The following is a 25,352-nucleotide window of genomic DNA, read 5'->3' as shown; positions in this document are numbered from 1 at the left end:
GGGCCAATCTACAGAACAAGGACTGCAGCGATTCAAGGGGCAGCTCACCACCAAAAAAAAATGCTGGGACTTTGATAGCAGATGGCTCATCCACTCAGCACTTCTGGTTGCACATGCTTCAGGATTTATCATTTACACATGTCCTTAATGCTGGGCACCATTAAGGATAAAAGTACTTGTGCAGCCTCCTCCTCCTAGGAGCTGTTTAAATTGTCCACCAACATTTGTAATTGAAGTGCAGAGCTTAGATCTGATCTGTTGGCTATTGAATCATCTAGCTGTAAACCACATGCAAGTGACAACTATATTGGCACATCAAACCACCTCTCCCACCATCAATAAACTTAATTGGTGTACCTTTTGCACCCTTCCCCCCCCCCACCTTCTTACAGTACATGTAAACTTCCTACCTGCCAAGCCTTTTTGATCACCTCACTCAAAAAGCAGCAGTACAGGCAAACTGACATAGTTGAAACACATTTGTGAACTGCACTTAAGATTGTTCCTCTTCAGTTTTGGTCAGAGTATAAAGTTGTAAACACTAAGGAAATAAATATTGAGAGTTCAAGCCTTACAATCAAGAGAGATGGTGTTTAAGTAGGAAATTCAATGAGTTACACAAAATAACTTACATTTGGAGAAAACAAACCAAATATAAACCAAAACATTAAATGGAAAGTAGGAGTAATGTCTCTAGAATGTTCTGCCAGACATGGTGGCATAACAAAATAAAGATCAAAACACAGATGGGTGCTGTTATGGTAGTGTTTCAGAAAAGCTTCAATGGACTAAATGATCTTTTAAAATTCTCAAATAATGCATTTGAAGCATTGCAGAAGCAAAAATACAGTTATCATTTAAAGATTAATGGTAGTGGTAAAGTGTCAGAACTTTCCACACACCTGACAAAAGAACAGTGTTTCTGAAAGCTTGTGGGTTTACTATTGAATAAACTGGTTGGACTTTAACCTGGTGTTGAGAGACTTCTTACTGACCTTATTATGATACAGACCATGCCACATCAACACATTCAGCTTCCCTCCAAGCAGGCCATTTGGTTATATTCAGCACTATCTTTCAAGGTAAGCAGATCTCAGCAATAAACGTGGCTTTGCCAGCCACACCCATATCCATGTATCAAAACTTCCCTTCAATATCTCAAATGCATACAAACCTTTGCGAGACGTGCCCTCTTGATCAAGTCATTCAGCTTTCGTAAAGCAGCATTGCGAGGGAGGCTCTGGATATCTTTAAACAAATCTTGTTCTTCAGCCTCAAAAAGCTTGCGATTGTCTGGAATCAGCAGAGGGTGAGACCAAAACGAGCCGATGTACACGCGAATCACTTCAGGAGTATTGACAATTTTGCCCAAAGACCACATGAGTGCACCATAAACACGCATAAGCTGCTGGGTCTCAATCTGATCAGCCTTGTTTAACACCACACGAATCTTGTCCTCATGATTCTTCAATGCTTTGATAACTTCAGAAAACTCATCAGAAATGTCCAATTTATGAGCGTCAAACAGAAGGATAATACGGTCGACTCGCTCTGCGAACCATTCCAATACTGCAGCAAAGTCATAACCTGGAAGTAATATGAAATAAAGTTTTTTACTTTAAGAGATCATCTACAATTTTTCAAATTAAGGACAGAAAGAAAAGATAATGCATAGGGATACTTGTGATGAGAAGTGGTGACAGTTAATGGATCTCTCTCCTCGTGTTACAAGAGCCAGGTTAAATTCAGCTTGGATTTGAGTTACTTTCAGGCACTAAATTTTTTAATAGCAAATGAAATGAAGTTTTATTAATTTTAATAAATATTCAAATGGATTTAGATTTTCATTTAGGTTTAAAAATGAATTGCCAAATATGCTGATTGTGCACTGCACTTAATATGATGTCACTTGCAAAATTTTAATACACTCATGCAAAAGCATTTTAGGTTTTGTCAAATCACAAAATAGCTCTGATGAAACAAAAGTGTAGAAAGTCTGCAGAGGGATCTAGATAGGCTGAGCGAGTGGGCGAGGACCTGGTAGATGGAATACAATGTTGGCAAGTGTGAGGTTATCCACTTTGGCAGGAATAAAAATGGTAGGAAGGACTACTACTTACAGGGTGAAAAGCTGCAGCATGCTACGGTGCAGAGAGACCTGGGGGTCCTTGTGCATGAATCGCAAAAACCCAGCCTACAGGTGCAGCAGGTGGTCAGGAAGGTAAATGGGATGCTGGCCTTCATAGCGAGGGGGATTGAATATAAAAAGTAGGGAGGTCTTGCTGCAACTGTACAGGGCACTGGTGAGGCCGCAGCTGGAGTACTGTGTGCAGTTTTGGTCGCCACACTTGCGCAAGGATATTTTGGCCTTGGAGGGAGTGCAGAGGAGGTTCATTAGGTTGATACCAGAGTTGAGGGGGGTTGAGCTATGAAGAGAGGCTGAATAGACTGGGCTTGTACTCGTTAGAGTTTAGAAGGATGGGGGGGGGGGGGGGGGGGGAATCTTATTGAGACATAAGATGAAAGGGATGGATAGGGTAGAGGTGGAGAGGTTCTTCCCGCTCAGAAAGGACAGCAGGACTAGAGGGCACAGCCTCAAGATAAGTGGGGGGCAGTTTAGAACAGAGTTGAGGAGGAACTTCTTCACTCAAAGGGTGGTGAATCTCTGGAATTCTCTGCCCGTTGAAGTGGTGGAGGCTACGTCGCTAAATATATTTAAGACGCGGGTAGGTAGGTTTTTGGTAGGCAAGGGGATTAAGGGTTCTGGGGAGAAAGCGGGAAAGTGGAACTGAGCCACTTCAGATCAGCCGTGATCTTATTGAATGGCGGGGCAGGCTTGAAGGCCTACTCCTGCTCCTATTTCTTATGTTCTTATGAAAATATTCTATGACCATGATGCCTTATCCATCCACATTCACCTCAGACACCAGTTACACTATCCTCCTCAAAAGAGACCTTGGAGCATTGTTTGGCAGTGCCACTTCAATTCCAGTCTCAAATATCTAATGAAGCCCAACGTAGATAAGTATAAAGTGCTACTCAAAGAAAAATAGGCAGCAAGTATTCCTATTATCAAAATTTCTATGAATAAAAAAGTCAAAAGATTTTAATGGATTTTATATCAGAGGTAGATGTACTGAGAGAAATGTTCAGGGAGTTCTAGTTATCACGAGATGCACATGCCAGAAGGTAACAAGGAGCTACGGATCCTCAGCTGCTGAGGAGCATTGAATTCTACTTTCTGAAGCAATAAAAAGGTCTTCAAGAAAGGATAACAGATTCATTTTGAGGCTGTCATATCCAAATATGAAGGGATTTCAGAATGCAATACTAGTCAGCGACATTATACAGTGGATGGAAACTGAAATAGATTTCCTGCGATGAAGCTACAAGTTCACGATGCCAGTGACATCCGCTTCATTTTTCACTGCTCTGCACCCCACCTGACACAGTTGAGGCTTTCCAGGTTGACACACAGACAGACATTTATGATTTACAAGTAAAACCAGTAGAATTGAACAGAAGTAGGAAAAAAAGTTTACCATCTGCATCTCTCTTTTTGGCTTAAACGTTCTGTGGAACTCCCCCTTTAAATTACTGATGTAATTAGCCTCAAAATACCTTCCCCCATTCCAAAGTGTGAATTGATTACATTGAATCTATTCAATCACGTTCCCTCTTCACAGGCATATCCTATGCTCCTTGTCAGCATCACAGCTGTGGCAGAAAGTCCAAGTTCACCTTAATACCCTTCATGATTATTACAGATCAATATCATCAAATCTTTCCATCTGCAGACACAACACTAAATTTGCAGGAGCATAGCTTCATTTTCCATGCAATTAGAAGATGACCTTCAGTAATTCTGCTATGGATTAAAGAGTGAAATTTCATTAGATTTAAATGTTTATGGGTTTAGTGCAAGGATTTTTTGTGTGGCATGTTGCTAAAAATTATTTTTTTTTAAACAATAAATACAGCAAACATTTGCATCAGCTGGGTATTAAAATCCACATATTCAGCAACTTTTCCCAAAGATTCTAATAGATGGCTGGAGATTGGTATAAAAATAGTTTCTCATACACAAATTTATCATCACTGTTGTACTTCAAGAGGAAAACTATTACATAAACAGGATGGCAATTTTATGAAATGTGACAGCTATTGCACAGGCAGTTTCTTTCAAATAATGAGCTTAGTGAGTGATTACACACACACACACACACACACACACACACAGTGGATGTCTTTGTCTCAATTTCATGCTGCACAACATCAGGAGCAACTGTAGAGATTATTATTTGTACAGAGCAAGATGTTGTCCTGCAAATGTAACCAAGTTAATCTTTTGTTGTACCTTGTATTAAATACTGATGGTGTAAAATCATGAGGTGGCAAAAGAACTGCAAGGTGTCAATAGGGAGAAACTCAGTGGCAGGGGAAGTCTGAGAGAAAGGGGCATGATCTCTGAATCAGGAGTCAAGCACCTTCACAGAAAGGATGTAAAAAGTGTGGAACTGCCTCCCAGAAAAATAGATGCTTGTTCAGTTCATTTTAAAATTGAAAGAGATATCTTCCATTCTGGAAGCAATAGAGGGCATATGCTAGCAAGTCAGTGTGGATAGAGATAGGTTACAGGCCAATCATATTGAAAGGCTGAATGGCCTCTTGCTCCTGTTTTTGGATCTGAATGACTATTCCACCTCAGTCATTCATGAGATAGTCAGTGACTGCACAATTTGGAATCTTGTGTAATAAATGACTGATCTCCAGCCACCTCACCATTTGTTCTAACTGTACTAACAATTAAATCATCTAGCAAATGAAGTGACAGGGGGCCTTGAAAAGCAAAATATGACCCTTCAATTTTCTGTAATCAATTTCTCTAAAAACGACAAACCAATAAATACGAACATTTGCTGAGTTGTAGGATTGTGAATTAAGGATCAGTTGTTAGCAAAGTAAGCATTTGTGCCAATGAATAATCAATATCATACAGGGTGTTATGTTACTGAATCACATGCCAACAGACATCCTAGTCTTTTTTTTAAGACACAATGCAGAGTTCAGTCAGTCAGTCTTAACACAAGAAAATAGTCCCATTGTTTATAGCAAATTCTAAACTTTGTCATTACATCAACTAGCAAAAACAGCACTTTCACTTCAAATTCATTGTTTCATACACAAAATGTATTAAAAATGCAAACAGTACAAAAGATAAACAAATGCAATTCTATGTTTAGAAGCAAGTGAAACATTCATTATTCACCATGTACGCATCAGGTTTTCCAACACATGAAACAGGGGTTAAAAAAGCTGAATACTACTATATGCAAAATAAAACTGCAAGTTAAAATACCTGGGTAGATGGAAAATTTTATTTTTGTAGATTAGTTTTTGGCACATGGGTGAGACCAGAAAAACGGTATGCCCTCAAATGGCAGGTAGTGCTAACCACTGTGCACGGTGGCAGTGGTCAGTACTGCTACCTCATAGCTCCAGGGACTGAGTTCAATTCCTATCTTGGATTACTGTGTGGAGCTTGCACATTCTCCACGTCCATGTGGATATCCTCCAGGTGCTCTGGTTTTCTCCCACAGTCTAAAGATGTGGGTGTCAGGTGGATTGACCGTGTTAAATTGCCTCTGGGTGCCCCAGGATGTGTAGGTTAGAGGGATTAGCAGGATAACGAGGATAGGGCACGGGTGACTAAATGGCCTTCTTCTGCACTGTAAGGATTCTACAGTCAACCTCAGTATGGCATTGTGTGTAGGTCAAAGCACAAGCAGGTAGCAGATTCCCTTCTGATTTACAGAATTAATTTCACCACTCCTTGTAGTGGGATTTACACAAGATGTCTCCTAGCCCAGTGTCATAAAGATTCTCAAGTGAAACCTTTATTTTATGACAAAAATGCCTAGTCACTTTATTTTTGGCATATAAAAAGATAAAGCTGAAGGTAGCAAGGGTTACGTGGCCTATTCCAGATGGATAAACTTGAAAAGGATTTACAACATCTTGCCCACTCCAGAAACAGAATTCAGTGGATTCCTAAATGATTCTGTAATTAGATAGATCGTTGCAACATCAGACTAGAGGTGTCTTTGAAAAGTAGTTAATGTAATCTGTTGTTTCGGAGGATTGCAGCTCCTTTAGTTTCATGACACAGCCACGTGAAACAAAGAAAATATAAAAATTTCCACGTTAAGGGGCATTTTCTTTGAAACATGGACACAGGTTCAACAATTTAGGAGTGAATGAGTCTTGTCAGAGGAACTGATCACAAGAGGTTCTAAATCAAGGACAGACTACTGTAGAATTTAATAAACTTTTTGATATTGTGCTTTAAAAGCAGCCGATAGTCCTGCCTACTTTTAGATGAACAAATGACCAGCTTCCTCATGTCTGCCAATGAGAATCTCGAAGATCTGCTTAAAGTAGTAGTGACCTGGCACACCACTGCCTCGCAGGTAGAAAGTTGATAATGATAACAAAGAAAACATCACCTTCAACAGGAACAGACATGTATTGCTTTCCACTAGAAAAAAAAACAGCTAGAGATAAATGGAGTCGGAGATTAGAATGCGGAAGGGATTTTCCAGCATTGTCAAGTCAACGGCCTTTTGACCAGCTCACTGCATCCACTGCCATGAGACCTATCTCAATGGAACTAGAAAATTCTGGCCCAAGGTTGAAAAAACAGAAAAAGGGTCGCTGAAATTTGAGCCCTGAAACCTTTAAGAAATTAATAGAGTAAGGGATGTTTTAAAAAAGTGAAGCAGGCAATTACAAGCCAGAGCGTAGCCTTCTTTCAGTGAGATAAGCACTCAAGTCAGAGCAGGGTTTTGTTTTCTTTTAAAAGCTGTGCTGTTTTAATTTGAAGTACCTCCATATGGGCATCTTTGGAACCAGCTGTACCCTTCCTCTTGCTCTGCTCAAAAGATAAAAGAGGGTTATAAAAGGATGATATAAGAACATAAGAAATTAGGAGCAGGAGTAGGCCATCTGGCCCTTCGAGCCTGCCCCGCCATTCAATAAGATCATGGCTGATCTGTCGTGGCTCAGTTCCACATTCCCGCCCTCTCCCCATAACCCTTAATCCTCTCTCTTATCAAAAACCCATCAACCCGCGTCTTAAAAATATTTAGCGAGGTAGCCTCCACCACTTCAACAGGCAGAATTCCAGAGATTCCCCACCCTTTGAGTGAAGAAGTTCTTCCTCAACTCCGTTCTAAACCGCCCCCCCTTTGTTTTGAGGCTGTCCCCCCTAGTCCTACTGTCCTTTGAGCAGGAAGAGTGTCTCCACCTCTATCGTATCTATCCCATTCATCATCTTATACGTCTCAATGAGATCGCCCCTCATTCTTCTAACTCTAACGAGTACAAGCCTAGTTTATTCAGCCTCTCCTCATAGCTCAACCCCCTCAACTCCGGCATCAGCCTAGTAAACCTCCTCTGCACTCCCTTCAAGGCCAAAATATCCTTGCGTAAGTACGGCGCCCAAAACTGCACACAGTACTCCAGCTGCGGCCTCACCAATGCCCTATATAGCCTCAGCAAGACCTCCCTACTTTTATATTCAATCCCCCTCGCTATGAAGGCCAGCATCCCATCCGCCTTCCTGACCACCTGCTGCACCTGCAAGCTGGGTTTTTGCGACTCATGCACAAGGACCCCGAGGTCCCTCTGCACCGTCACCTGCTGCAGTTTTTCTCCACGCAAGTAATAATCCTTCCTACCAAAGTGGACCACCTCGCACTTGCCAACATTAAATTCCATTTGCCAGTTCCTGGCCCATTCGCCCAGCCTATCTAGATCCTTCTGCAGACTCTCCACACCCCCCGCACAATTTGCCTTTCCACCAATCTTGACAAAAAACGTTTGAAAACTGAGTTTAGGCTGCCCATTAAAAGTTATGTAATTCAAGGTGGACATTAAAAGCATCCTGCTATAATTTTCCAGCTTTCAAGTAAACATTTGGCAGAAAAATGTTCTGTCCAATGACACTGCTACTTACTCAGTGAACTGTTTGGAGTTAGCTCGCAGAGTAGCCATTAGCTCACTGAATAGCAGAACTGCTCACATGCAGTTCTCTGGAGCTCCAGTATAAAAGGAGGAAACTGCCTCTGCTTGTTTTTTCAAAAATTGTAGAAGTCATTAAAATATCTCATGGAAACTCACTGATTGCAGGTAGGTACAGAACCTTCAATGAGTTATCATCATTACTGGAGCATGTGTGGCATATTAACATTACATGCATTCTGCCAAACTTAGAAAATATAATGCTATGGGCTTTAGCTAAGATTTGTAATCATATTTTGGGGAATGCCCTTCTGATATGCTCCCACTATTCACACTGATGCAACAGTCTTTTTTGAAGCAGTACGAGCCTTGGTACAGCAATCAGTATATTCCAATGGATTATAACATGCAATCATAAAACTGTAAAAAGTTACAGCACAGGAGGCCACCCTTTGGCTCATGCCAGTCTGAGAACACCCACGTTACTTTTTCTTTTCCCACCTTCCTGCACCCAGTCCATAGCTTTACAGCATTTGAGGTGCAGATCCAGGTGCTTTAAGATGTTGAGGTCTCTGCCTCCATCAACTTGGGCAGTTACTTCCAGACACCTACCACTTTAAAAAACGTCCCCTGGTTGTAGAATTCACCATTAAAGGAATCAATTTTATCCTGCTCACTCATCTCCTCCCCTCAATCACTTCTAATCAAGTCACCCTCAGCCTACAGTACTCCAGCTGCAGCCTCACCAATGCCCTATATTGCCGCAGCAGGACCTCCCTACTTTTATATTCAATCCCCCTCGCTATGAAGGCCAGCATCCCATTCGCCTTCCTGACCACCTGCTGCACCTGCAAGCTGGGTTTTTGCGACTCATGCACAAGGACCCCCGAGGTCCCTCTGCACCGTCGCCTGCTGCAGTTTTTCTCCACGTAAGTAATAATCCTTCCTACCATTATTCCTACCAAAGTGGACCACCTCGCACATGCCAACATTAAATTCCATTTGCCAGTTCCTGGCCCATTCGCCCAGCCTATCTAGATCCTTCTGCAGACTCTCCACACCCTCCGCACAATTTGCCGTTCCCCCAATCTTGGTGTCATCAGCAAATTTCGACACTATACACTCGGTTCCCTCCTCCAGATCATCTATATAAATGGTAAATAGCTGAGGCCCCAGCATCGACCCCTGAGGCACTCCACTAGTCACCAACCGCCAATCCAAATAGCACCCATTGACCCCCACTCTCTGCCTCCTATTTGACAACCAGTCCTCTATCCACGCTAACACCCTACCCCCAACTCCATGTCCCCTGACCTTCTGCAATAACCTCTTGTGAGGTACCTTGTCAAACGCCTTCTGAAAATCAAGACAGACCACATCCACTGGCTCTTCTCTATCCACCGCCCTGGACACATCCTCATAGACTGAATAAACTAGGCTTGTACTCATTTGAGTTTAGAAGAATGAGGGGAGATCTCATTGAGACGTATAAGATTTGATGAATGGGATGGATAGGATAGAGGTGGAGAGACTCTTCCCGCTCAGAAAGGACAGTAGGACTAGGGGGCACAGCCTCAAAGGGGGGGGGGGGGGGGGGGTGGTGGTTTAGAACAGAGTTGAGGAAGAACTTCTTCACAAAGGGTGGTGAATCTCTGGAATTCTCTGCCCATTGAGGTGGTGGAGGCTGCCTCGCTAAATATTTTTAAGACGCGGGTTGATGGGTTTTTGATAAGAGAGGGGATTAAGGGTTATGGGGAGAGGGCGGGAATGTGGAACTGAGCCACGACAGATCAGCCATGATCTTATTGAATGGCGGGGCAGGCTCGAAGGGCCAGATGGCCTACTCCTGCTCCTATTTCTTATGTTCTTTGTTCCAAGGAAAATAAACCCAACCCATCAAATCTTTCCTTGCAATTATACTTTTGGCAACATTCTTGTAAGCTTCCTCTGCACTCTTCCCAGAATAATTACATTCTTGCTGTAACATGGTGACCAGAACTGCCCACAATCCTCCAGTTGTGGCCTCCATATTTTATACAATTCCAACATTATATCCTGACTTTTACGTTCCATATCTCTGCCAGTGAAGGTGAGCTGTTGAACCAGAGAGTTTGAATCCCTGAATAATCAGATTTTGTATTTCACCTTGTACTAACTGCCCAATGCATGCTGCTGATTGGAGTGACAGATTGAATGAATTCAATGAGTTTGGTTAAATACAGCTGTGAATGGACCTTTGGACATCTTAATGCTCAAGATGCAAGCTGCCCCAATTAAATTGTTGACCTCAATTTGTGTTTTACAAATATGTCCAGGCTGTCAAAACACTTGACAAAGATTATATTTTACCAGTTAGAGTACTTTTAATGCAGGATTTTATATTTTGCAAATCATTCCTACTCCCATCTAAACTTTCAGGTGCACATCACACCATAACTGTCAGTTTTCATTTCACTCCCTTATCTAGTTTTACCATCAAGCCATTATCTATCATTTAGTTCAAGTCCCAGACAGCTCTCAGAATGCAGCTGGTTTATTTTAAAAATATGTAGGACCAACGTCAACAGTGCGCTGACAGCTTATTTATCCTCTGCGAACATCCTGTTCTGTGCCTCACACACTTAGTAATCCCATGCAAAAATTTTAGCTGGCTCATTAAAAAAGTCATTCTTTCTCCCACGCACACTAGTGAAGGGTTGAAGATGAAGACATCCCATCTTCAAAAATTGACTGCTTGACACACTGTTCCTAGGGCGTGGCCTACATTGCATTCTGATGAACAAGTTCTATCAGGCTTTCCACACACTCATGCCGACTGAAGTAACATAACTAAATGTAATTTGCACTCACTTAGGAAAGAAAGAAATCCTTGGGTTGGGGAAGAAGGAACTTGAAACATGCCTCTATCCCTCAAGTGATTAAAGACAGTCCATGAACCTTTTTTTTTTAAAATGAACTATTAACTTATTTACTTTTTAAGTATGTGATCTCTGATCCAACTGATTTGAAGACACAAAGGCAATCAGATTGTACTACAAGTACAGGACATTATTCTCTGGGAGAAAAAAGCATTTAACTACCCATGTGCTTTTAATTCATGATCTCTCGTCCCATAATTTAAAAATTACAGCAATACTATTGGGCATCAACGTGCTGTTTACTGAAAAGATAACTCTAAGAATACCATCATTGGACTACAAAATATTATAGGAGCCACGAATTGTGTTGTCTCACCTCATTCTTTTCTAACAGCAGAAACCTTCCCTCTTTGGCAAGAAGGCAGCCCATAACCTGGAGGCAGGGAAACAACACAACCCATTCTTAAAGATACTGCTATCAAAAGGTCCAAAACCAAAAATTGGCTTGGAGAGAAAAAACACAGGAAAAGGAAAAAGATTAGAGGCATGCAGGAAGACAGTGAAACAGGAGAAAAGTACATCAGATTATAGGCAAAAAAAAGGATGGGGAGAACAGAAAAGAGAAAGAATTCAAGTGTGGAAATAGAAAAGGTAACAAGTTAGAACTCCAGTGTGAAACATCTATAAAATATGTAGAGAATTTGTACTAGAAAGTTAAAACATCCTATTCCGCACCTGCGCAAGGATATTTTGGCCCTGGAGGGAGTGCAGAGGAGGTTTACTAGGCTGATACCAGAGTTGAGGGGATTGAGCTATGAGGAGAGGCTGAATAAACTAGGCTTGTACTCGTTAGAGTTTAGAAGAATGAGGGGAGATCTCATTGAGACGTATAAGATGATGAATGGGATGGATAGGATAGAGGTGGAGAGACTCTTCCCGCTCAAAAAAGACAGTAGGACTAGGGGGCACAGCCTCAAGATAAAGGGGAGGCGGTTTAGAACGGAGTTGAGGAGGAACTTCTTCACTCAAAGGGTGGTGAATCTCTGGAATTCTCTGCCCGTTGAAGTGGTGGAGGCTGCCTCGCTAAATATTTTTAAGAAGCGGGTTGATGGGTTTTTGATAAGAGAAGGGATTAAGGGTTATGGGGAGAGGGCGGGAAGGTGGAACTGAGCCACGACAGATCAGCCATGATCTTATTGAATGGCGGGGCAGGCTCGAAGGGCTAGATGGCCTACTCCTGCTCCTATTTCTTATGTTCTTATGTTCTTATTCTATCCCACTGCCCCACCCCCACCAACCCCTATACTTTTTCCTCCAAAAACTCTGCTCCACCTCATTCCCTTGCTCTTGACCAAAATTGGTCAAACTTGGATGTGCAAGTATTTATTTACTTTCCTTCGAGACAAAAGATGACTGAAACCAGTAAGGGATGGACAATGGAGAATTCTCTCATTGTGCAGGATAATCAACCAATGCATACATTCTACAACTGCTGTGGTAGGAAAGTGCTACATTTTTGACTATATGGTGTAACTTTCAAAATGAGCATAAATCTTCACATTGTTTCCGTATCAGATTTCCACTTTCAAATCCCTGCAGTTATAACAATTGCCAAATGATTAAGATCTCACAATGAAGTGCCAAAATCACACTCTCAAGGTCAAGCAGAATCCCTGAAGTACAAGAACAATTCAAAATAGTTCACTACAGTTCACCACTTCTCTCATCTCTATTGTATAGTATTTCCATCTATGTGTTTGCCTGCAAATGTGTTCAGAGAGAGAGAGAGAGACACAGCACACGAGCAGGGGTTAGCAAGACCATGGCAGTCAGCTGTTTTGCCACACCTGACATGCACCTTTCAGATTCCTCACCAAAAAAGTGCACCATCGGTTGTGAGGTCAGTCAGAATGGAGTAACTCGACACCCAGGAGTACCTGTCCAGAAAAATAGAGGAATGGAATTGAAGAGGGAAAAAAAAATTGATGCTTCTTTTTGAGGATCTGACCCAAGGGAAGCTGAAGTGAGAAAAGCACAAAAAGATGAATAGAAACATTTCATTGCAGACTATTAAGAACCCAAATGAGGTTACCCTGAAACCCAGAAGAATAACTTGGAACACCAGTTCTTAGTGGTGTATATTTTTACACTTGATATACTATGAGAAAAAGAGTATATAAACCTAAACCAAGGAAGAACAGTCTAGCCATTTTGTGATAGAACACATGACAAGGATATATGACTATAATACAGTCACTTAACTACATGGATGGTTACACACAGCACCACATGAAGTTATCCCTTTGTTCCCAACTACCCATATTTCCTGAACTCAAAGAGATGCCCCTTGCTCCCAAACAAAAAAAATGAGCAGATGGTTACCAGGCACATATGTGCACATTTTGGAAAACCATCTTCAGTTTCAAAGGCATAATCTTCTGTCAGGATTCACATTTGGATTCTAACCAGCTATCCTTTTTGTTAACAATAAATGGTTTTTGGGAAATATTTAATTTTTTTAAAAACTTTGTTCCAATTCAATCCAATCCAGAGTCACAACAAGTTGAGACATTCCCAATCCAAGCTGTCAAGACAGGGCTCTCACCCGTCTTGGGCTTGATCTACATGATCCAAGCTGATTGGAGTAGATATAGCTCTTCCAAGGCTTGATCTCATTTGCATTTTAGCAAAACAGTGAGGTGCCGCTTAAAAAAAATTGCTTCAAATGAAGCTAAAACGTAACCTAATGTCTTCAGCCAAGTACAGCATGTCGATACTACACTTGATCTTAGTTTCTCTTGATCCTATTAAAATATTTTAGCGTCATACTTGATCTGACCCAAAAGGCCATTCTGCAGCTGGATGAGGCTGTGTGGTGGCTGTTAGGATGTCCCCTTTTCTAGGGATTGCATTATGGATTTACCACTTTCAGTTTGATGTTACCCACTCTGAACTGTGTTTAGCATATAAGTGCCAACTTCTCTCAAGGTTACGTTTTCTATGCCCCATTATTTTCTCCCTGTCACACAGATAAACACTTGCTTTTCTCATTGGTATGAGAATTCGTGTATCAAATCCTTTACACAGCTGCCTTTCTCAATTCCTTTTGTTTTAGGAAGAATAGGCAGGAGGGAAAAGGGGGGGTGGGGAGCGCGTAGCTCTGCTGATTAAGGATAGCATCACGGTGGTAGCAAGGGATGATATTGGAGCCAAGGAGCAGAGGGTGGAATCGTTGTGGGTGGAGATTAGGAACAGCAAAGGGAGGAAGACGCTGGTGGGTGTCGTCTACAGGCCCCCGAATAATGATCTGGAGGTGGGGCAGGCTGTTAACGCGCAAATAAGTGCGGCGTGCAGGAATGGGACAGCCATAGTTATGGGGGATTTCAATCTGCATATTGATTGGTCGACCCATGTTGGACACGGGGGGGCTTGAGGAAGAGTTCTTGGAATGCTGCCGGGATAGTTTCCTCGAACAGTGTGTGTTGGAGCCGACAAGGGATCGAGCTATGTAATGATGCGGGTAGAATTAGGGACCTTGTGGTGAAGGATCCTCTTGGGGAGAGTGATCATTGTATGGTGGAGTTTCTGGTGCAGATGGAGGAGGAGAAAGTGGGTTCCCGGACACGCGTCCTTTGTTTGAATAGAGGGGAGTACGGTAGGATGAGAGAAGAATTGGCAAACGTGGACTGGGGGAGCGCGTTGGAGGGAGGGTCTGTTGAGGAGCAGTGGAGGATCTTTAAGGAGATCTTTCTTGGTGCTCAGCAGAAATTTATTCCGATGGTCAAAAAGGATAGTAGGAGGAGAGGTAATAAGCCATGGATGACGAAGGAGGTGAAGGAAAGTGTTAAATTAAAAGCGGAGGAATTTAGAGTAGCTAAGAGTAGTGGGCGAGAAAAGGATTGGGAGAGGTTTAAATGTCAACAAAGATTGACAAAGAAGTTGATAAAGAAGGGTAGGAGAAACTATGAAGCTGGGCTAGCGCTTAATATAAAAAGGATAGCAAGAGTTTTTATAAATATATAAAAAGGAAGAGGCTGGCTAGGGTGAATGTTGGTCCTTTAGAGGATGAGAAAGGGGACCTAGTGGTAGGGGATGGGGATATGGCTAAAGGTATTGAATAACTTTTTTGTTTCTGTCTTCACGGAGGAGGACGTGAATAATTTGCCGGGTGTTAGCGATGGAAAGGTGGTAGGACTGGAGGGTCTTAATGACATTACTGTTACTAGAGAGGCGGTGCTCGACAGACTGGAGGGGCTGATTGTGGACAAGTCCCCAGGACCAGATGGAATGCATCCGAGGGTTCTGAAAGAAATGGCGGAGGTGATAGTGGATGCCTTGGTGGTTATTTTCCAGACATCGCTGGATTCCGGGGAAGTGCCGGATGATTGGAAAATGGCTAATGTTACGCCGTTGTTTAAGAAGGGTGCCAGGCAAAAGGCGGGGAATTATAGGCCGGTTAGTTTAACGTCTGTGGTAGGTAAAATGTTAGAATCTGTCATTAAGGAGGAAATTGCGAGGCATCTTGAAGGGAATTGCTTGATAGAGCAGACGCAGCACGGTTTCATTAAAGGGAAGTCGTATCTGACAAATTTACTGGAGTTCTATGAGGATGTGTCTAGGGCGGTGGATAAAGGAGAGCCGGTGGATGTGGTCTTTCTAGATTTTCAGAAGGCGTTTGACAAAGTACCTCAAGAGGTTATTGCAGAAGGTCAAGGGACATGGAGTTGGGGGTAGGGTGTTAGCGTGGATAGAGGATTGGTTGTCAAATAGGAGGCAGAGAGTGGGGGTCAATGGGTGCTATTCGGATTGGCGGATGGTGACTAGTGGAGTGCCCCAGGGGTCGGTGCTGGGGCCTCAGCTTTCTACCATTTATATAGATGATCTGGAGGAGGGAACCGAGTGTAGGGTGTCGAAATTTGCTGATGACACCAAGATTGGGGGAAAGGCAAATTGTGCGGAGGGTGTGGAGAGTCTGCAGAAGGATCTAGATAGGCTGGGCGAATGGGCCAGGAAATGGCAAATGGAATTTAATGTTGGCAAGTGTGAGGTGGTCCACTTTGGTAGGAAGAATGGTAGGAAGGACTATTACCTACGTGGCGAAAAACTGCAGCAGGCGACGGTGCAGAGGGACCTCGGGGTCCTTGTGCATGAGTCGCAAAAACCCAGCTTGCAGGTGGTCAGGAAGGCGAATGGGATGCTGGCCTTCATAGCGAGGGGGATTGAATATAAAAGTAGGGAGGTCTTGCTGCAGCTGTATAGGGCATTGGTGAGGCCGCAGCTGGAGTACTGTGTGCAGTTTTGGGCGCCGCACCTGCGCAAAGATATTTTGGCCTTGGAGGGAGTGCAGAGGAGGTTTACTAGGCTGATACCGGAGTTGAGGGGGTTGAGCTATGAGGAGAGGCTGAATAAACTGGGCTTGTACTTGTTAGAGTTTAGAAGAATGAGGGGAGATCTCATTGAGACGTATAAGATAATGAATGGGATGGATAGGATAGAGGTGGAGAGACTCTTCCCGCTCAAAAAAGACAGTAGGACTAGGGGGCACAGCCTCAAGATAAAAGGGGGGTGGTTTAGAACGGAGTTGAGGAGGAACTTCTTCACTCAAAGGGTGGTGAATCTCTGGAATTCTCTGCCCATTGAAGTGGTGGAGGCTGCCTCGCTAAGTATTTTTAAGACGCGGGTTGATGGGTTTTTGATAAGAGAGGGGATTAAGGGTTATGGGGAGAGGGCGGGAAAGTGGAACTGAGCAACGACAGATCAGCCATGATCTTATTGAATGGCGGGGCAGGCTCGAAGGCCTGCTCTTATGTTCTTTTGATTTTTGCCCCAATTCTTAACATTCGTGCAATCAGAACAATAAAATTCTACTCAATGCTTCCAGCCACTGTTACTATAGGTTATGATTGGGTCAAGGACATCTCAATGATTACTTTCTTTCGAAACGCTTCAGAAAACCTCCTGATAGCTGGCAATGGTTAATTTTCTGTACAACATCCAAACAGATGTCATCACAGCTGATACCAACTTTGCACAAAACTCTCATTATGAAAATGAGACACGAGAATGTGACTACTTTGCATCCAGGCAAAGGCCCATACTTGTCATGTGTTTTCATTTAAGGAAGGAAAACAGTCTCCAGTGCAAAGCAAAATACACAGAGCTGCAGATTAGTTGTGGCCATTGTTTTGCTGCAAGGTACTTTTTGTATTAGATTGTTCAGAGGTTCTGTCTTTTTCTGACAGTGGTTTCAGTTGAGGCAATTTCATTGACTATAGAATCCTACAGTAACACGAGGCCACCACTCAGCCCATCAAGTCTACATCGATCACAATCCCACCCAGGCCTTATCTGGATAACCCCATGCATTTCCCTTGCTAGCCCCCCCTAACACCAAGGGGCAATTCAGCATCGCCAATCCACCCAAGTCGCACATCTTTGGATTGTGTGGGAAGGAATCTATGCAAGCACAGGAAGAATGTGCAAACTCCACACAGACAGTGACCCAAGCCGGGAACTGAAACCATGTCCCTGGTGTAGTGAAATTGTGCCACCATGCCACCCAGAAATTTCAAAGAAACATGGTGTTAATTTAACTTGCTGCATGAGTGAAAGTATATTTGACTGTAAAGTACTGGAATTACTGTCCACACAAGATGCAAGGCAAAATGGTTTGTTATTTCATCAAATAATCACCATAAGAGAGTACAGAGGTGGAATCTGAGCAAATATAGAACTGAAGGTAGCAGAGGCAAGTGTATAGGGTGGAAAAAGGTGGTGGTACAGGAAACAGTGGCTATACTTAGAATGATTAAACCTTGCTGACCAAGTGATTTACGTACAAGGATGCTATAAATAGTGAGGGTGGAGATAGCATAAAGCTTGCTATAATTTCTAATCTTCCTTAGATTATGGGGCAGGTGCTAGAGCATTGTAGAACAACAAATATAACACTCATTTCAAGAATGGATGCAGGACAATCCTAACTACAGGTTAGATAGTTTCAGAAGTGGCTAAAGTTTTAGAACAATAATCTGGAGGAAACTTACAAGCAATTAGTGAGGTTTGAGTTAATTAAGGATAGCCAGAGATTTGTTGAAGGCTGACTGTGCTTGACTAACTAAACAAGAGAAGGGTGATAAAGGGAATGTGATTGATGTTGTCCATAAGGATAAGAAAGAATTTGACAAGATCATAGAATCCTTCAGTGCAGGAGGTGGCTATTTGGCCCATTGAGTCTGCATTGGGCATAATCCTACTCAGATCCTATCCCCTAATACTAAGGGGCAATTTAGCATGGCCAATCCACCTAACTCACACATCTTTGGGCTGTAGGACGAAACTTATGCAGACATGGAGAACATGCAAGCTGCACAGAGACAGTGACCCAAGCTGGGAATCGAACCCACATCCCTGGCGCTGAGAGGCAGCAGTGCTAACCACTGCCACTGATAACAGAGGGCTGCTTATCAAAACAGACTCATTGAATAGGAGACTGATTCTAGAGATGAGAGGTTTGTTGTATGAAGAGATTGAACAATTTATACTCTGGAATTTAGAAGACCGTGGGAGATCAAATTAAGGTACACAAGATAAATAGGTATGGATAAATTAGACTTGGAGCAGAATCCTCCTTGTGGGGCATTCTAGGACAGGTCATAGTCTCATGAAGAGTTAAAGTTGAACCAACTTCTCCCAAAGGGTGGTGAATCTGTGGAATTCACTACCCCAAAGTGCAGCAGAACCTGTGACAGTAAATTTGAGGAGTTTGCCAATTAAAAATCTGTCCAAGGGTTGAAGGGTTATGAGAACGCAAGAAAAGCACGATCAAATGTCTGTGTTATAATTGGCTGTGTATCCACCAATTGGGAGAAGGCAGGCAATAAAAAGAGGCTTTCTGCTCTGACTAACCGATCAGCTAACTTTGCTGAACTGCACATTTTGATGCAAGGCAAGGATAGAATAGGATCAGATTCTTGATACAAGCCGCTACATGATACAAGTTGACCAGTGGGATTTGCCAAATGGCCTCTTCTGCAAGATACTGGTAATCAGTCAATGTGCCTGTTGTTTTACATCTGCATGGGATAACCCCAGAAAAACCCTCTGCAACCTCCATTACAAATGGCAAAAAAAAAATCAGCTCACTAAAAATTCCAGAACTCAGCAACAATAATCACTGAATTAAGCTCTCCCTTATTTGAAAGGCAAGTCATCCTGTATGCAAGAGAGAAAAACAAAAATCAAGAAATGCTCACTAGCTTCAGGTGCTTTTTGCACAAATTATAAAGTTTCCCCAATGGCCTGGCCAATGTTTAACCAACACTAAAGATCTAATTATGTAGCTTTTAGCTCCTGCTATGCACAAATTGACTACCATCTTTCCTGCATTAGATTCCATGCCATCTTTCAGTGGTATTTGATTGGCTTAAAAATGCTTTGAAACCTATTGAGGTCATGAAAGTAGTTTTACAAGTGCGAGTTATTCCTTCCTTGGCATAAATTCCAAAGTGCCTCCTATTTGAAGCCAGGAACATGTTAGAATAGTACTTTCTGAAAAAAACCAACGAGTTTCAGTTGCTTTAGAGATCAGATAATGCAGAAAAGGTTACGAGTGAGGGGGGGAGGTGATGCAAGCAGTGACACATGGTAAGGGACAAGGAATGCACTGGTCATTAGGAAAAAAACGATAATGGTCAATTGTTGACTTTTCACTCATTGAAATACTCTGCTCCAGTATAGCACGTCTCAATCTTGTTCAGTATTCAAATCCTGAAACGAATGAGTATTTGGAGAGGGGTCAGAGTTTAAAAGAGGAAATGTTTGGCAGGAGAGGAAAACATGTCTCTTGGGAGGCAGCATTAGCACGGGATGCCAACATACAAATCCAACCAGTCACATCAAAACTACTCATGCAGTTAGTTTGCATTCTGGATCCATGCCATTAATGCATTGAATTAAAGATGGACTTCAGCCTCAATTTGCAACTATAAAATCCTTTAGACAAAATCACTACAAAAATCATAGGAATTATGGCATCAAAGTGGCCACAGGCCCAGTGTCCATGCTATGGTCAGTTCTTGCTGTTCTTTCCCATGTCCCTGCCTTTCCCCTGTAGGCACAGTCAGTAGTTTCACAACACCAGGTTAAAGTCCAAAAGGTTTATTTGGTAACATGAGCTTTCAGAGCACTGCTCCTTCATCAGGTGAGTGAAGAGTTCAATTCATAAACAGAGCATATATAGTTACAAACTCAATTACAAAGATAAATGGTTGGGAATGCAAGTCTCAGGTAAATCAAGTCTTTATTGGTGCAAACAATGCAAGTGGAGAGAAGGTTAAGCACAGGTTAGAGGCGTGTATTGTGACCAGCAAGGACAGTTAAAGATTTTGCAAACCCAGACAAGTCGTGGGGATTACAGATAGTGTGACATGAACCTGTCCTCGTGTGGGGAACTTGGCTATCAGTTTCTGCTCAGTGATTGTGTTGTTGTGAAGGTTGCCTTGGTGGAGAATACTTGCCCGAAGGTCAGAGGCTGAATGCCCTCGACTGCTGAAGTGTTCAGACATAAAAGGGAACACTCCTGCCTGGGTGATTGCTGAGTGGTATCCATTCATCCTTTGGATCTGTATGGTCTCACCAATGTACCATGCCTCAGGATATCCTTTCCCGTAGCATCAGGTAGACAATGTTGGCCGAGTCACAAAAGTATGTTTGGAGGATGCTGTTCTCATATTAAAGTGGATCGTCGAAAAAAAAAAGGTGCCATCATGTCTTGCAGAGGTTGCTGTGATAGGATTGTGATCACAGTTCTCCTGAAGGCTGGGTAGTTTGCTGCGTACAATGGTCTATTTGAGGTTGCGTGGTTATTTGAAGGCAAGTAGTAGAGGTGTGGAGATGGCCTTGGCAAGATGTTCATCTTCATCAACAACATGAAGGCGGCTCTGGAGGAGATGTTGTGGCTTCTCTTCTCTGGGGAAGTACTGGATGACAAAGCGTTCTCTGTCCACCATGTCCCATGTTTGTCTTCTGCGGAGGTCTGTGCAGTTTTTCCACTGTGGCACATTGGAACTGTTGATTGATGAGTTGAGTGCCATATCCTGTTCTTAGAGGCTGTCTTTCAGTGTGTAGGTGTCTTGTTATCCTCCTCATCTGAGCAGATCCTGTGTATTAGTGGGCTTGTCCATAGGGGATGGCTTTAAACACGTTTAGTGTGGAAGCTGGAGAAGGGGAGCATCATGAAGTTATCCATGAGCTTGTGGTACAATTAAGTGCTGAGGTGACCATCCTTGATGGAGATGCGAGTGTCTAAGAATGCAACTGATTCTGAAGAGTAGTCCATGGTGAGATGGGACTTGATGTCAAATAGTTGTTTGCGATTGTTTGCTATGAGTCCAAAAAAGGAAGAAAATATCAATCTAGTGTATGGCATTGGTTGACGGTCTTGTGTGGTGAAGTCTTATCTGAACCTCTGCAAGATGTTGGCATATTGGAGGTGCAAATTTGAACCCCATGACTGTTCCATGCATCTGGATGAAAAACTGGTTTATGAAGGTGAAGACACTGATCCAGGATGAAACAAATGAGTCAGAAATCATGTTTGGAGATTGGCGTTGAGTACTAAGGCAGTTGCAGCAATGCTGTCATTGTGGGGGGGATGCTGTGTAGAATGCTGAGACATCCAATGTGACGAGGGGTGTTCCTGGTTCAACTGTTTCATGGGTGCCGAGTTTCTGTAAGAAGTCTGTAATGTCATGACAGAAGCTGGGGGTTCTTTGTATGATGGGTTTCAGGATGCCCATGATGTAGCCAAAGAGGTTATCACACAGGGTCCCATTGTCTGATACAATGGGACGGATGGTGTGTTGGCCATGTGCATGTTTCAGGAAACAAAAAAAAAAGAGATCTCCAACGTGGGATGAGAGCATGGAGGATGCTATGAAGACCCGGATCAAAAAAGGTCTAATCAGTCTGTTGAGTTGATAGGTGTGTTCTTTGGTGTGATCTGTGGGTAACTATCTGCAATGTTCCTTGTTGTTGGTACACTTTGTTTGCAGTAATCTGTTCTGTTCAGTACGATTATGGCCCCCCCTTTGTCTGCAGGTTTGATGACAATGTTGCGGGTGGTTGAGGGCAGATGGTGTCGCATTGTGCTTGGGTGATGTCCAGGGTTGTCTTGAGAGCTGCTGATGAATCTGGTGTTGAGGCACTTCCTGACAGCTTGGGGAAGCATGTTGAGTTGAGGGCAGCAGCTTCTGGAGAAGTTCAATTTGACTCTTTCCTCTTTGGTTGCTATACCACAGGTCTGTCAGCTGTTCTGGTTCATTGGCGGTCTCATTGGGTTCACTGTTGGCCTCTTGGGGTTTGTGGAAAAATCCTGGAGTCTCTTTTGCCTGTTGCCTTATAGTTTGCCTTTCAATTACATACAGAATTCCCCTTTTAAGCATCATTTTTGCCTCAATAGTCATTTATGGTAACACATTCCCCATCTTTGCATCCTCTTTTGTTCCTGTTATCTGGCAAATTAATGCCCCAAGGTGATTGACAGATGGAACAATACTCACTAGCCCTCCAGAATTTCACAAGTCTCTACACGATTTCTTTCCTGTTCCAGGCTAAAACACTTTTCTTCAAAAGTGCAACCCTTCATAATGATACTGGAACATTTTTCTTGGATGCTACATTCAGACAAGGGATTTGAGTGAACCTGGTGTTCACCACATTCCTCTGCTGAGCATCTCACCCACCCTACAATAGTAATTGCTAATACAGACTTGGGGGCAGTAGTTAGTGCTGCTACCTCAGTTCCATGAACATGGCCAATTGGGGAATAGAGGGATATAAGCAGTTGGTCTAGATAGGACAATGATCGGCATAGGCTTGGAGGGCTAAGGGCCCATTCTTGCACTGTACTGTTGTTCTTTGTACCTGAACAAGCGTGTAGCAACTAGGGGATTTTTCACAGTAACTCCATTGCAGTGTTAATGTAAGCCTACAGGTGTGACACTGACAAATAAGTCCAAAAGTCAGTCTCACCAGGGTCATTGATCCCACCTGCGTTGGATCAGCTGAAACCTCACACTGGATGGAAAGGCTTGTGTCTCATTATGCTGTGTGTTGCCTAGGAAACTGAGTTAGGCTGCAGCCTGTACTTTATATACTCAAATCTAAAATAGATTTCTGAAAAAACAAAAAGGTCAACTATGGATGGGAAATGAATGCCAGCCTAGCCAGTGATACCCACATCACACAAATGAATTAAGAAAACACCTGGGTGTTCAGAACAGCGATTGGTAGCAGGGTTAAAAATTGAAGGGCTACAATGCCTTTGGTGATTGATCATGCGGGGGGGGGGGGGGGGGGCGGGATTTATTGCATAGGCCATAGTATTTTTGATGACTAGCCCTAAATGCCACTTGCAACATCAAAAGGGGCACAAGGTCCACCGCAGTTGTTCCTTGGCTGCTTCAAGGCAACATTTCATGTTTGGATCAAAATGGACAAAGTTATCCTCAAAGCGACATGCACTGTAGAGATGGCAGGTCACCCTGCAGAAGCCCCGTCAGAAATAGATTCAGGGAATTGTTCCAAGTCAAGTTTAGAAATCAAATCCCGAGTTGACTGTTACTTATTTCAAAGCAGAACTAGATTTGTTCATTTGTATTAATAAGAATTTAGTTGAAAGATTAAAACAGCTTAGAAAAGAAATTGCAGCAAGCCCAACATGGTATTTTTCCTCAGCAATAAAAGGATGACATTAGTCCAAGGCCTTTGAGGATTTTTTTCCCCCCACGTGGAAGGACAGATGAAACACCCAAGCAGGACAGATTCTGCTCTATGATTTGTAGGCAGCCAAAAAAAAGATTTGGGCTGACCATTCTTGAAGTCTTCTCTCATCTAAAATTGCTGTGTAAACTAGAAACAATAATGCTACAGTTAGCGAACAAATCACTTGGGTTTGCCCACATCATTGACATTAACTGAAATGTAGCCCGAGAAACAGAATCATTTCCACCTTCCTCTTGTATAATGAAAATATATGACAGTCATTGTAGCCATCATTTTAGAGTTACTAATGCAGCACCTCATTGTCTGTGCATTTCCTTCTCCCTACCCACAGGCAAGTTGTGTAAATTGAATAAATAGCTTTAACTATAGTACCACCTATTCTTCTAGCACCATCAATGCAGAGTACAGATGCATCAATTGCTGTGAGGTCTTTGTCCATGCCATCAAACAAACTGAGAAATCAAGTTTTTGGGTCGAGTGGAGAGCAGAAATAGAAAAAAATGCGACGAACCAAAAGGTGTATGCTGGCGTTGCACTGCTCACCTTTTCTAAGCAAGCAAAAGCACTCATTGTATATTTAAATAAATTCACCCTTAAATAAAACAGAAAATGCTGGAAATATTAAGGTCAGGCAATATCTGTGGAAAACATCAGTGTTTCTAGTCACTGGCCCCTTCTTCAATACTAGAAGATAGCACAGATTATTATAATTTAAATAAAACACTAAATGGAAAAAAAAACTATGCAAGCTGTGAGAAAGGAAATGGCAGGAAAATTGTTGCAGGGGGGATTAAAGTAAAAGTTCAGTCAAAGGATTCACACGGTGCACTGACGAATACATCTGTTTATTTGCTGAGATACTTGGTTGTTGTATACCATTTGTTCAAAGCCACTAGTTAGACATTTCATGGTGTACTGTGGTGAATAAAATTAACTCCAACATGCTGAAAAGACAAATTCTCCCACATAATTTCACCTTAGTTTTCTGTCCCCCTTGCCTTGATATCTACATTACTGTTAGAGGAGAGGCAATAGGTTTCAGAAACAAAAAGGGATATATGGTTGAGTATTCATTCAGCAATTTCATATCCCCCGTGCAAGATGAAATTGAACATCACATTTTTTAAAATTTAGATCAAGGACCCTGCAAAAAGATAGGTCTCCTCTTTCAAAAGACGAAACTGCAACTCAGGCGTCATTGTTCATTTGAACCTTAACTCTTACACAAAACCTCACCTCGGCTGATGCGCTGCTTCTCTCCAGATAGGATGCCCGGAGTATCAATGATGCTAATGCTTTCGAGCACAGGGTTCGGCAACTGGGCACACACAAATCTAGAAGGCAAACAATTTGGGTGTTTATGTTTCCATTAACCTGAAGACTTGATGAAATAATGCCGTCATTTCAGATGGAATGATTTTGCAACATACATGCATTACGTTGAGTTCAATGATAGGATGCACCAATACCTTTGCACCCTTCTTAAGCTATGCTGTCCAGAACTGATCCAGTTTGAAGCTAAACCAGGAGTTTAAAATAGGTTCACCATAACTTCCTTTGCACACTCCACCTCTGTTTACAAAATCCAGGATCTAATTTGCCATGAATTGCTTTCTCAACTTGTCCTACCACCTTCATTGCATTTATGCATACAAGCCCCAGATCCCTCTGCCCCTGCACTGCATT

General features: G+C 42.6%; 1 protein-coding gene across 1 annotated transcript in view; it reads right to left on the bottom strand.

Moving 5' to 3' along the window:
- LOC145345232 (EH domain-containing protein 3) overlaps positions 1-25,352 on the bottom strand; it is an 84,810-nt gene that overhangs the window by 27,643 nt on the left and 31,815 nt on the right. Inside the window, exons 3-4 of the mRNA XM_080193008.1 lie at positions 24,903-25,000; positions 1,175-1,587 (exon numbers count right to left, since the gene is read on the bottom strand). Of these exons, the coding sequence (XP_080049134.1) occupies positions 1,175-1,587; positions 24,903-25,000 (511 nt within the window). The remainder of the gene's footprint in view (positions 1-1,174; positions 1,588-24,902; positions 25,001-25,352) is intronic.

This window comes from Carcharhinus amblyrhynchos, chromosome 7 (assembly GCF_965287045.1).
Source record: "Carcharhinus amblyrhynchos chromosome 7, sCarAmb.v2.hapA, whole genome shotgun sequence".
NCBI lineage: Eukaryota > Metazoa > Chordata > Chondrichthyes > Carcharhiniformes > Carcharhinidae > Carcharhinus > Carcharhinus amblyrhynchos.
This window is presented reverse-complemented; position numbering and strand designations above follow the sequence as displayed.